Source organism: Seriola dumerili, unplaced genomic scaffold (genome assembly GCF_002260705.1).
Source record: "Seriola dumerili isolate Sdu_G_001 unplaced genomic scaffold, Sdu_1.0 BDQW01000019.1, whole genome shotgun sequence".
Lineage (NCBI taxonomy): Eukaryota > Metazoa > Chordata > Actinopteri > Carangiformes > Carangidae > Seriola > Seriola dumerili.
The window spans coordinates 735822-750164 of NW_019174274.1; the positions used below are offsets into that span (position 1 = coordinate 735822).

General features: G+C 41.7%; 1 protein-coding gene across 1 annotated transcript in view; it reads left to right on the plus strand.

Moving 5' to 3' along the window:
* speg (SPEG complex locus) overlaps positions 1–14343 on the plus strand; it is a 42708-nt gene that overhangs the window by 3355 nt on the left and 25010 nt on the right. The window contains exons 2-5 of the mRNA XM_022761784.1: positions 8520–8562; positions 9481–9515; positions 10564–10662; positions 13610–13868. Of these exons, the coding sequence (XP_022617505.1) occupies positions 8520–8562; positions 9481–9515; positions 10564–10662; positions 13610–13868 (436 nt within the window). The remainder of the gene's footprint in view (positions 1–8519; positions 8563–9480; positions 9516–10563; positions 10663–13609; positions 13869–14343) is intronic.

Below are 14343 nucleotides of genomic sequence, written 5' to 3' on the forward strand. Positions count from 1 at the left end.
CCAAGGCTCGCAAGATAAATCTGTGGGGCTGCAACATGGAAAAAAATTTCTGCTACAGTTTTTTCAGCTTTCAAAAAAACCATTACCTTATTAAATAACCTTATTATTAACCATGGTATTCATCCTGCAGGTAGACATAGTTTCATCGAATCTGTCAAATGTTATGAAAGTTGTTGAGGATGGATGAATGTGAGAAAGAGGGTGAAGGTACAGCAGTAAGCAGGAAGTCATTGGGTTATTCCGGTCTAGACATTTGTTATGGAAGCCAGGAAGGAGGAGAGGTAACAGTAACAGTAACAAGCTGTTGGAATGAAGTAATAATTCTAATGTTTGAAACTTTACATTAGCTCATAAGCTAATCAGATGTTAGGGGTTAATTGTTGCCGTTAGCAAACTAACAAGTTGATTTTCCGTACACCAGATCAATCAGATGACAAATCATTACTGTAGGTCAGTTAGTTACAGCACCAAGATCAACCATTCCTTATGAAAACAGCTGTTTAGATACACTCATTTGTGAGAGATGTAGTTTTCAGCAGCATTGACCCCCCCCTCCCCACCCCCACCCCCCCCCCCCCCCCCCCATGGTGAATGCCAGAGGGTTCATTACATCACCTGAGAGACATCTATAAAGCAGAGTGACAGGCTGACGGAGAGGGTCCACACTACTGTACAGCTCCAGTAACACTTGCAGCCAGACTGTGGTCAGCTTTTGATGCCGATGATCTGTAATTGCATTCACATTCAGGTGAATTCCACACGGGCAAAGCGTCAGATACATGAATGAACTCAGTCACACAGTCTGAACTTTATTTTTAACACCTGCAAGGCTACAGTGTGATTTTCCCCTCCAGCTCCAAGGTGTATAAGCGCTCAGCTGTGTGAAATAGATCCATCTGTAACTGTCTCATTGTCCCGTATTGTGTGTGCAGTCGTAGCATATCATTAGTGGTGTCCGACAGCATGTCAGCCTTGTGCTAGAGTTTCAAAACTCCCTTTAATACAAGCAGAGGGATCCACAGAGGACGGCAGAGGTCGTTCAGTTTCTCTGTGAGAGTGTGTTTAATCTCTGGCTACAACTGGGTGGGGTGGGGGGGTGGGGGTGGGCAGGCTCTCTGAAAGGGGGTGCAAAAGGAAAGTACAGTACGACTGGAGGGGTCGTACTATGCAGGGCTCGAAATAGACTGCTGAAGTTGGCAGTCAAAGTAAGGGAGGACTGGGGGAAGACAGGGAGAGGGCAAGAAAGAGAGACATGGGCTGAGGAAGATAAAGTTTTAAGGTCTAGCAGCCATCTTAAGACAGCACATCACTGCTTGAGCAGTGCCTCATTTCATGCTGCAGAAGAAGCCATTTTAAAGAAATCATAGGGAGAGAAGATGAAACTGGGAGAAGTAGGCCTGTCGGAGTTGTTTTGAGGAGGTTCCCTCTTTTTAGTGGCGTGTCTTGAGGAAGACTCAGATAAGTTCTTTTGGGCAGAAGTAGCCATCTAGTCGTTTATTTAAAGGACCATACAAAGGAAAGACGAGAGCCATGTTGCGGAGGGAGCTGCTTGATGCACGGAAAGCTTTGAGGAATGTTCGGGAAGGTGTGAGTGGGCCGAGAAGCAAGAAGCAGAGAGGTGAGTGGGAGCTGGTATCAAGACAAAGTATATTCTATGATAGCATAAAATGGTTTGTTGGGGATCCTTTTTTAATACTGCAGGGAATCATGAAATGCATACCCAACCAAGTGGAGCAGCTGTAATGGAAATGAAAACAAGGCAATACACTTGAGGCCGCTCCTGTTGCTGCTTAATTAGATTTAGTTTGTCTCTCTTGTATGCTCTCAGATTATGCTTTTTTTTCCTGCAGGCTTTACTTTAAGGTACAGCAGTCATCTTTGGCATGGTGCAAATATTATAGCCTATAAATACTCTTATTGTTCCTGTGGGTCATCCCGCCCTCTCAGTCCAAAAAACCCTTCAGTTCTAAACACAAATATGCATCTACCTGAAACGTCTTGGCATCTTATTATTTTTATGGATGATTGTGCAGCAGTTTAAGCTTAAACCTGTTTGTCTGCTCAGTCAGTGTCTGTTTGAGGCAACACACAGCATGGCTTCCCTGCTCTCACCATCTTTTATCGACCCGGTCCTCTTGTCTGGACCACCACCAGCTCAGATTTGGCACACTGGAGCGGAGATACTCTATAGCTGCTTGATGATTTCACATTCCCGAAATATTATCTTCAAGTGGATTAAGGATACAGTACAATTAATTAGGTTCTCTATTCTCACAAGGCAGCTGAGGCAATATGTGAGGGTGAAGCCAAAACGCTTGTTTCTCCGGTGTTTGGTTTGGCTGAGGACGTGTTTGTGTTCCATCCCGCTGGTACACAGTCATTCACAGGAACCCTGAGGGATTTGGTCCGGATTAGGTGGTAGGATCAGGTTGCAGTGTGACTGTCAACATTGGCCACTGTCATTTGGGATTTCCAGATCAGATCCCATATGAACTGAGTCGACATACCACCTCTCACATTTGCCGCCTAAAGGGTTTTTTGGTGGCATATTAAGAAGAGTCAGCTTTAGTGGAGTTGTTTCTTCTCCATTGTGCAGATGAATGGCTGCCAGTGGTGGTTGTGAACTTGGTCTATGCTTTAGCCTAAGACTACAATGCAGGGATCAGATGGCATTCACATAACGATGCTTGTATATTTTCCTGTTTCTTTTTTAAAAATCCTTCAATGATGGCGAGAACTCATCGTTTCCTGGCCTGTGTTTGTTTCGTGTGGTTATTGTTGCAGCATTTTTCTTTGTGATTTAGTTGATTGTATAAAGAATTGTGAGAGCGCAAGACCGCTGGAGCATGCATGTGCTGCTTTGCCAACTTTTGGTATTTTGTCCCTTGTATTTTTTTCTTTCTTTTGGAGAAAGAAAGTGTATTGTCTTAAGATTCTGTTATCACTGGATGAACACCAGGTGGACATAGGATAGGACAGTCCAGTGCTTTTCTTAAAGAAAAATTATATTAAAAAAAAAACAAAACAAAGTAAAGTAGTTAATATGATATGGAAGGTCTGGTTTGATGTGGTCTGTGATGAAAAAACAGAAGCAGTGTGATCACAGTGGGATGTAACAGCAGCAGAATCTGTTTTCCTTTGTGAGGAGATGATGCCAGAGTTGCTGCTGATAAAGCTGTATGCCTGGGAGGCATTCATCAAGGCCGCTCCACAGAATGCAGCCTCTGTCACAAAATCAATGGGTTTCCGTGAAGTCTGCTTACTCTCTCGTTGTTGTTTTAAGATAATTAAACTACAGCGTGGTCCAAATTGCATCTGTCCAAAGTCTTTTTTAATGTTCATTCAGTGTCTATGATTTCTCCATCTGTGTTGAGATTGCAGAAGCCGACTTTTGTAGCCGTAGATTGAGCAGAGAGGTTTAAATCTGATATGAACAGGCATGTCTGATACATGTTGTGGGTCAATAATGAGGATTGGCTTATGTCCAGTTCCGAGCATACTGCAGGTTTAAGCAGCGCAGAGGACAGTGTCATCTCCTGAACCATCACGCAATCCGGATTCAGAGTAAGATAAATGACATGCACTGACAGAATCTAATTATCTTTTCTTAATGGCTGATATTGTATGATATCTCCAGCCCGAGACCGGTTGAAGCTGAGTCGTGGTGGCTTTTAGCGAGCATGAAAACTCAACCTCATGAGAGATCTTTCCAAGCAGCGTGAAATGGAAGCTTTGCCACCGTATCTGGCCTCTCAGTGGATGATGGTCATGGAATCTCGTGTTATGATGGGCTTATTGATCCGGGGGCCGTTTGAACTGTTGCTTGGGGGTGTATCCCGTATCACGCATAAAGCATCGGTATTGATCGTTGCACTTTCTGCCGGACCGAATGCCTCTCACCGGTGATGGATGGAGGAGGAGTGCGAGGCAGGCGAGGGTGAAGAGAGGGAGGTTTGTTAAAATAACAATTGCAAACTGCGATCCACTGCATCTAGGTTTGTCTTTAGTGAAAAAGGGATGTCTATTTAAATACAAATCTAGTCAGGGATGTCTTGATAATCAGATAAATGGAGAGAAATAAAAAAAGAATCAAAATCCACATTCACTGAGTAACTCCTGATTCATGATGGCAGGAGTAAATCTCACCTATTGATTCTGTGTTTACAAGGCCATAAACAGTCACAAGCCTCACTTAACAACGCTAAAGAGCAGTGTAGCAAGTCGGGGATGGAAGAGCTGTGCGGATACGTGGATGAGGATTCTGGGTTATTAGTTGGAGAGTGAGATCTGGGTCTGCCTGTAATTATTTTTAGCTCCGTTTGATGGAGGAGGTGTGGGGAGCACAGATGTGTCTGAAAGAACAATTAACGTGTGTCAGAGTGCGTATTAGAGCCAGAGAGAAGTTTGAAGGAGGTGGGAGAGGGTGGGAAGCAGTTTGCTCAACAAATCAGACATCTGGAGGAGAGTGTTTCATAATATTCCCTTTGTCTGGTATATACAGGCTTCTATATAGAAATAGATATATGTATTATATCAATAATGGTTTAGTGAGATGAAAATGAGACGATAGTGGATGACGGGGTGAACCATTCAGTTCTGATTAGCTGAAATGTGCCAGTTTTGCTCTCAATATTTTTGTATCAGCGATGGATTAAATGACTTAATAATGTGAATTGTGAGCTGACTCTACAGCCTCAGGTGTGCGGTGTTTTTCAGCTCATCGTTTTGGTCCTAATGCCCGCAACTTCACTCGTTCTGGTTCACTTTGTATCCAGCTGCAGTGGGCGGCTGTTTCCAGTGAAAAAAGATCTTCGCTAAAGCCACTGCACACTACAGGTAGACAGGTGGACAAGGTGAGCCACTGTCCTGTGAGCATGGAGCATTTGGCACCTAAAGCCAGATATTTCTCTCAGGAGTTGGTGCCAGTTAAACCAGCGCTTAAAGGAGAGAGCATATAAGCAGCTACTGTGCTTGCCAAAACGTTTTAAAGTGAAAGTATGCTAATGTTGTGTTTACAACTTGCTCCATTGCTCTTAAACAAAACATCAACTTATAATTTTAAAGACTCAGTTCGTTATTGTCATTATTCCTGAAATTTTCGTTCATTTAACATTTGCTTGTTTCATTTTCCTGTTCTTTTTTTTTTATGTTTTTCATTATTGGTGAGATGAAAAAAAAAGCAATTTGAAGACATTGCTTTGGGGTTTGGAAAATTGCAATTAGCATTTTGCAGTATTTTTCATCATTTAATAGACAAACCTATAATGAAAATAACCATTATTATTATTATTTTTATTAGGTTGGACAGTGGCTGCTGCTTGTTGTGTGCCTCAGAAATAAGACACATGCATCATGCTGTAATCCAGTTGGGAGAAATGTGTTTGCCTTTCCAGTCCAAATAGCCCTCGGCTGCTGGAGGCTGTGGTAGCCTTGACCCTATCACTGGTTAAAGCTTACAGACATAGGAATATAGATAAATAATTGATTGGTTCTGGGTTTTGCTGGGGGCTTGCGCAGAGAGGAAAACAAAGAATAGAAAATAGACTGACAAGTATAAGTATGGAGTATGTTTTATATTCATATTTCTAAGAAGACAGATATATATCACACACACCCCCCCCTTTTTTTTTCATCATCCCCTCTGTCCTGTCATCTGTGCCTCTTCCTCTAGCTCTCTCTTCCTGTTTCTCCCCTGTTTTGCCTCCTCCCCCGTGAATCTTTTCCCCACCGTGCTTGTGTCTTGCTCTCGCCTCCGCTCTCTGTCTCTTCTCTTTGTCTTTTTCCCCTCCCTCTATCTCGCTCTCTCTCACTCTCATCCTTCACTCCTGCTGCTGAGGGGGGAAAAAAAAGTCAACATGCTCTGCTGAAACCAGTTGTTTTCTTCCTCATTTTCTTTCCTCCTCCTCCTCCTCCTCTTATTCTCCACTCTCATCACTGCAATCAAGACCAACACACCCCCTTCTGCTGAGACTTCCAACCCCCACCTCCTCTTGTACAGAGTGCGCTCTCGACCGAGGCAGAACCGACAGAGGGGGGGAGTTGGACAAACCAGCTGAGAATTGCCTCTCTAACGGCAGCCTCTACGTCAGAGAGGGACGCGGTTCACATCAGCGGATACACACTCAGACACAAAGACACCTGGCTCCGGTTTATTTGCGTCCCCTCTCTTTCTTTCTCTCTCTCTCTCATTTTCCCCGTCTTGCTGCCAGACTGGAGAATAAACACACCCACGCACAAAAGGCAGCCGAATCCTGTTTTGAACCTTGATTTTTTTTTTAAATTTCTTTGTTAATGCCACACCCTGGGCTTTTTCGGGTTGTAGGGATGTTTTTGTGAGCCCATGCCACAGGTAATCTCGCACGTTTGACAGGACGCACTTCTTCAAGATGAAGAAAATTTGGTCCAAGAAGAGATTTCAGGTGAGTTTGCTCCTTTATGGAGAAGAAACCACATTTAATGATGGTGTTATTTTTCCATATGTATGTTGTTTTTCATTGGGATTAGTAGGTTTTTACATATTGAGATGTCATGCCACACCCTTCACCTGATGATGAGATGCAAATGTGTTAATTTGTAGAAGATAACGCTGGTAAAATAAACATTTTAGGAAGTATTTTTAGGACATATACTAAAAACGACCTAGCATTCAATTCTGCTGGGGAAATGCTCATGGAGCAAATCTATGGATAGATGTGAAGCTTGCTGTTTGTTGTCTAATATCTGTCGACAAGTTAAGACAGATCAGGACAACCTAAGAAAGAAAGACAGCCCAGGAAAACTGCCTGCCAGATAGAAAATTGTATTTTTGCACAGTCTAAAAAATGAAAATTAAGACCGAAACTAAAATGGCACAGTAATCCACTTTCACGACATCAAACCGTCCAAATTTCTGCTCTGCTCCCTCTGTGTCTTTGTGCACATTCTGTGTCGTGAAATATGCATCTTGCCTTGGCAGTCATGACAGTTTTGTTGTTTAATAAGTAATTCATATAGCAGGTTCCCCAAATTCGGAGCATATGAAAAGTGTGTCAGTAGGCTACACTCCGTGGAGACACGAGAATCAGGGCAGACAGTCACAGCGGCTCTGAAGTGAGCAAAGCTGGTTTCTGATGGTCGCTTTGCCTCCTCTCAATTCTGCATCAATATCAAACCCTGGAGATGTGTCCTTTTACTTTCAGCAGCAGATTTGTTGGAATCATGCTAGTAGGATTTGGATTATACCCATAGAATCTTTTTTTTCTTTTTGAAGTATTTGCCAAATTCAGCCTTTTCAAAAGGATGCTGTTCGTGGCTGTGTTCTGCTGATATGATTGCCTCGAGGCCATAACAATGGAGATCACGACAACGGTGGAAGCTTCTAGTCAGAGTCTTTCAAACAACAGTTACCACCAGGCAACAGTTAATCAAATTGCCTGACACGGAAAGCATTAACCAATGGGGAGTGCGCAGCAAAATGTAGGGGGAAATGAGTGTGAAATGAGTCATTTCAGTTTGCACTTTTGCTCCTTTCCATTCGCTGCAAAGAAGTGAGTCATTCTGAGGAGCTCTCCTTGGTGCTGATTGACAGACTGTCCAAGAAGCAGTTTCAACAACTGCTTTATCAGCAGGGACACTCACTTAAACATGGCCTGGAAAGTTTGTCAGATATGTTTCATTTTATTATAGATACAGCTGGGTGATATTTCAATATTATCATTAATGGACTGGTGGTGTAATCTTATCGCGATGATAGGATCACCTCATGTTACAGATTTTCAGAAGTCTGTTGTCTAGATAGTTTTTTCTACCAAATATACCAGTTCCATCTTCTCACGTGTGAAAATGTGCTGTGTGTTGGTCTTATAGTAAACCAAAAGTAGACCAAATTTCTTTGGTATATTTGGTATTGGACTTGTTTTTATCATTTGTGATATCCGAATGATAAACGAATGATTAATGAAATACTTTATGGATTCAAAGTAAAAATGGATGGGAAAAATTAAGAGTTAGGATATTGATCCAGGGTCACATTTCGCCAAACAATCCGCGATTTGCAACATGACATCATTTGCCATCCTGCTCATTTTGACAAGTCACTACTTGTGTCCTGTGTAAGTAGAACTCTGGATTTGTTTTAGACTGTCGTTCGTGAAAGTTGAATTCCCTCTATGAAATGGGCCTCTGGACAGGACTTTCCAACTTATCTGCATTTTTCTTATTATAAATCTAAACTTGAACTCAAAAGTCCACTTACTGGCTTTTGTGGATATTCAATCAGAGGTCACAGTCTATCAGCAAATGGAGAAACATGAGCAATGATATCCGGTGTTTCTTGTTGTGCAGTTACGATATGGTTAAAAGTCAATCAATCATAAGTGAAAGATCATGCTACTATTCACACATTGTACTACTTAGAGTTGAGGATGTGACAACAGCAGGACTTGTGGGTAAAAGGGACCTTTTGTAGTGTTTTATGTGAAGCATAATCTTTGCCTGAGTTCACTGTTGAATAATGCATTGTACTTTGTATCTTGTTTCAGAGAACTGGGCATTCCACACGGACATTTGGCAGATTTACCCATGGTGTGTTGTCAGTATGAGCTTTACACCGATTCTCTTGTATTCTATTGTCTATTCTTTTCTTTTCCGTTGAAAATCCAGAGTAAAGTAGCTTTATCCTTTTTTTTTTCCTCAGGCCTTTTCCTTTATCCTCCAACAGCATGTGCTTCACTTTGATTTATTCCTCTAATAACTCTTTTATATATGAAAGTTGCTGTTGTAGAACATCTATATTGCTTGAGTGTATTTATGTTTTTACTGCCTGACTGCTTACAACGACAGTGGGTTTTATTATTGTACATCCACCCCCACAATGCAATATTTTAGTAATCACGCTGTTGCCTCTCTGCATAAAATCCTTGAGTGAATAATGTCTGGCCTCAGTGGTTTATGGGAGAATATTTGTCAATATTTAAGCAGGCTATGATCGAAGCCAAAACCGAGGCTAGATGCACTCGAATCCAAATCATATTTACATTAACGTCCAGGCTATACAGTGAGAAATAAAGTATATTTCCTCATAAGTACATCGCTGAATCGATTTCCCCTCGTCTGGTGTGCAAGCTATTTAACTTCATTTGATACAGATGGGTGGATCTACATACCCACGCCCACGAAACCACACACATGCAGCTCGCAGTGTAATGAGTTAATGGTGATTGTTCATGTTCCACTAGCTTTCTTACCTTCTGGAATGATCTAATCAGGATCTGACTTGATGCGAGGCGCGATGAGGTGCAACCTGCTTTGTGGTTGTCGCTCCTCCTCCTCCTTCACGAGCTCTCTAACCAGTAAACATATCTGTCAGCCACCCAGCAGTTTGGCTGGTGATTTTTAGACTCTAATGGGTACGAAGAGGATTGGTCGTGTGGGTGAGAGAGATGGTGGTTTCCATAGTAACGGTGCTCTCCCGTCTGCCCTCTCTTGCTGCCACTATGGAAGCGAAGTTTTCCGCTCCTGCCGAAAGCAAAGCTATGGTAAACCTGCCTGTCTTGATTCATCTCCTGCCTGTGTTTTGTTTTTTTTCTCCCTCTCTCTCTCTCTCTCTCTCTTCCCATCCATCCCTCACTGACTTCATCTGTTCACCCTGCTGATGTAACGTGATCTCAGCCACAGAGATGTGGTTTATTATGACCCTGTCTGTGGCTTCTGTTCCCCTCAGTCCTTTTCCCTTTATTGTGTTTTCTTGCTCTTAATATTTAAGCTTGCTCATGATATTTTATGTGTCCACCTTTATATTTGTTTTTTCTTTCTGTTTTTGAATGTTCTGTATAAAACCAAGACCACAGTCAAGTGATTATCGTCCCTCTTTCTTTTTGTGGACATGGATTACGTTTTTGTGGTTTAAGTTTCATGTTCTATGAACCACATCTCCCATTTATCATGTAATTTTCTAAATGGCTGCCATTCTCTTCACTGCTCCACAGAAATATCAGTTTGTGTTGTTTTCACTCCCACTGATCGAGCGTTCATCCCATAATTTTGACCACAGTTCAATTTGGTTCTTTCGCTAAAATATTTTGAAAACAGAAAAGTAAATCACTTTTTAATACCTGCTATTTCTCTAACATTTGAATCCTCTAAATTTGCTTTGTTTAAGAGGTGATGTGTTTTTGAATCAATTAAAGTGGGGGAAAAAAAGGACAAAAAGAAACAAATTCAGCTTCATAAATTCAGCTCACCCTGCTGTTTTATTACCAAAGTCAAATGGATTCAGACCTGAGGGAAGAGCATTTATACATACCGCTCCCCTCCATGTATCAGCTGTGTATTTTTATAAGCCACAGCTGGCTTCATGTCACGCTCGAGCTTCAACCCATTTATTTCACTCTGGGGGCTCTCTGCGGCTCTTTTCAAGGACCCATCAAAGTGTTTGCTGCTAAGCAAATCTGAAGTGTCATTTTCACCCGGACTCTGTTGTTGTTTTCAGCCTCCTCTTTTCCTCCTCCACCTCAATTTCTCTCTTTACTGAATTTTCACCTTCCACCTTAACCCATCTGTGTGTTCCGCTGGTTTTTATTTCAGACTCTGAGACCACAGAGGATGAGACCACAGAACCTCAGATGGAAACCAAAGGAGGGCCCGGGAGGCACCAAGACAAGGCCGGAGGGAGAGGACCTTCAGGTATTTCATTGAAAATCTTTCAGATTTTTCTGTACACTTTCAGCGTCTTAGATTAGCTCTTCACAACTGACATTTCTGCTTTTTTCCTTTTTGAATTTATTTATTGTTAAAGCTGCAAACACACTTCCAGTCTGTGAGTTCAACATGCACATGTTCAGTAGCTCTGAACCCTTACTTATGAGCTGATAGTCAATATGATTTACTGCAGCAACAACATCACTGCCAAAAACACACTTCTACAAAATTATGATTCAGTGTGGATTGATAGATTTAATGGACGGTCGTTATCATCTTGGCCCAAGACGTGCGTTGGATGAAATCCGATACGGCAGAATGCATTAATCGCTCCTGGTATGATGCAACACTGTGACACACTGCCCTAGTTTCCAGCAGGGAACCTGTCTCAGGTCTGGATCTCACTATGTGCCTCCACAGGGAACGAGCACAGCCCAGAAAACTGGAGCTGATTCTGCTTATAAATGAGGCTGAAGCTAATGACGGTGATTATTTTTACTATATTGTGCTTTGCCAGTCTGATTTAATTAGGATATAAATGTAGAGTATTGAAAATTTAATACAATTATTTGCTGATTAATCAGTCAAAAGAAAAGAAATTGATTGACAACTAATTTGATCATGTCTTTCTTCTGGGGGGTGGGGGGGGTGGGGTCTCGGACTGTTGCCTGAACACAACCTGACATTTAAAGACATCACCTGGGAAACTATTACCCTGTTCAGACTGTCCTCTTAGGCAGCGAGTAATGATTATAGTAAAGATGAATCTGTCGACAATTTTTGAATCAATCTATTAATAATTTAGTCAGAAGTGTCAGAAATATTTTTATTTTCCTAGAGCATCTTCTTGCTTTCTTTGTCCAACAAACACTCCAATATATTCATTTTACACTGAGGTTAAAAAAAGCACAGAATCCTCACAATTGAGGAGCTGTAACTTTTGTATGATGGGTATTGCTTGATAAGCCAGTGAAATGATGAATCAGTTATCAAACTCAAAGTCAATTAATTTTCCTTTGGCGCTGTTATCTTGTCCAGGAGATGTTTTTAATCTCACTGAGGACCTTTCCTGGTTAAATAAAAGTTTTTTCTTAAAGACGGGAGGCAAAGAAATGTTGATTCACTCACTCTTGATCTCTTAATGTCCAAACTGCAAATGTAAAAAAGGATTTGATGAGCGGCAGGCATTAACCAATTAGAAGCTAATGAGCCTTTTCCTGTTAGTATTGCATAGATGAAAAGAATTCCCAAAAGAACATTTGCTCATTTGCTAAAGTGGTGTCGGTGCATTGGCGTCACAGAACCTGCATGCCCTCAGCACCCGTTCCCAACCAGGCAACAGGATGTCTGAATATAGATCAGAAATATTGACACCCTTCTCCTCTACCACAGAGAAATTTTATATTCTTCCCTCGCTTGTACAGAGTGTTTGCACTTTCTAAGCTTTCGTGTTGGCGGGCTGACTACACCCTCATCACGTCCCTCTAGACATAAGCAACAAAAAAAAAAAAGAAAAAAAAAGAGAATATCAGATGAGGTGATACATCATTTGTTCAAACAGACCCTGCTTCCTTCCACTGCATACAAAAGCTAGAAAGCTTTGTTAAAGGCAAACAAGATGCAATTTCTTCCCACATGATGTATTTCTGCAGAAGACTCATTTTAGTGTCACTCCAGATGGACCTTGTTTCGATCTTGAGGATATGTATGAGACAATGCTGTCTGTGAAAATTACACTCTCCATTAGCCTCACAACACTCCGGCGCTAAAAGCCTGATCCGCCTGCTCTGAAAGGTGGTGCCCAACCTCGCAGAGAAATGAAGCTCAATATGTCAAGGCCTTGAAGTGCGTAACATTTTCCTCTGTGGCTCTTTATAAAGATTTCTCTTTTTAATTTTTTTCATGAGGACCTGATGTAGTTTGTTTTATGATCATGTTGCTGAGTCAGTATCGTTTGTGATTGCAGTAGGAGTCTACGTTTTACACCCTCGACTCCATCGCCGTTTCAAGGTTTCCGTGGTGAATGAAAGATGCTGACTGCTCGTTGTTTTCGCTGCCAAAGCATTCCTGTCTCTGTCCCTCATCACTAAAATGTCAATCACTACCTGATTTGCGATGGGGGAGGATCGTTCTAAGTGGTGCACGCTCCACAACGTAGCGCTTACACTTTCTGTTTCATTTCCTGTTTTCAACCAATCAATAGACTCTTTATCCATCTTACCCTTTTCATGCTTAATGAGGTTCCTGCACTCCATTCTACCTCAGTCATTTTCTACCAACTCAGGATTCTTGCTCTTTGTATTGCGTCATCTTTCAGTTAATGAATTACTCTTTTTTTAAATGCTTTTTTATTTGGGCATTTTAAGGCATTGTTTGAGTATTACAGCCATTAAAGCAAAATGTAGGCCTCTATTACTTAAAAGCTGTTATGCATTTTATAGTTAGTAAAGAAAATATTAAAAAAAAAAAAAAAAAGTAGTATTTACAGTACAGAAGGGTAATTAGGAAGGGTTTTGGAGATATTCTACTTTTTACTTATTGTCACCAAATCCTACGAACGAACCAGATCCAACAATGAGCTGAAATGTTTCCTGTGGATCCAACGCCGGTGTGCCACAAACCTCCACATGGAGGAACATGTAGTAAAATGAAAGTATATGAGTACATATTTGTGACTTGTGTTAACGCCTGCAGTAGGAACCACTGGGTTTAGGCTTTAAAGTGCCATAGATGAGGCAGGAGAGGTGGAAAGTGTCGACCGACACATTTTTTCTTTGGTCTTTTCATGAGATTTGTTGACAGTAAGCAGAAACATCAATCCTTTAAATTCAGACCAGCCTGATTGACAGTTCAAAGAAGGTGGTGCTGTTTCAGGCAGTACACTGTGTGATAACTAAACTGTTCTCAAACATCTCTCTGTATCCCTCTGCAGGTGAGGGAGGACGGCTGATGGACTATAACCCAGATGCTTCAGATCGCAGGGCCACCCTCCCTGGCGCCTATGACCCTGTGGTGGAGCGAGAGCTCCGCACTTTGGGCTCCCGCCCTCCGGGGCCCCACTTGGACCCCACAAACCCAGCCAGGCAAGCTCTCGGTGGGGGTCCTGCTGAGGGGGCCCCCCCTGTCCGTCACCTGGGTGTGGAACCGCTGATCCGGGCGTCTCACGCTAACTTGGCCCGGCCTGTTCAGGGGTCAGAGGAAAGTGTTTCTGTAGGCAGCGACTACTATGGGAGCATGTTCAGCCTCTACAGAGGGAGAACATTTTCTATGCCGTTATAGCACATGGCTTTTTGATTTGAGGATTTCACAAAACAACAAAGACTGGCCACAAACTCCAAATTGCAAAGAAAACTGACACATAAGAAAAGACATTGTATCCTCCATAGACCCAACTCACAAAAATTGTATTATATATGTTGTAAATTACAAAATTATTAATTTTTTTCATTCTTATTTCACATATTTAAGCCTTTTTTCAACCAGTGTTGTTACTTCCCATTTTTATTTCGATGTCACACTTTCCTTTGACTTTTTATTGGTGTGAGTGTGGTTTGATTTCAACCTAACAAGTCTTAAAATATCATTGCTGATATTTCTTATAGCCATTAGAAAGGACACAATGGTACAACCTGCAGTTACATATTATTCAGCACTTCTGAAAACTGT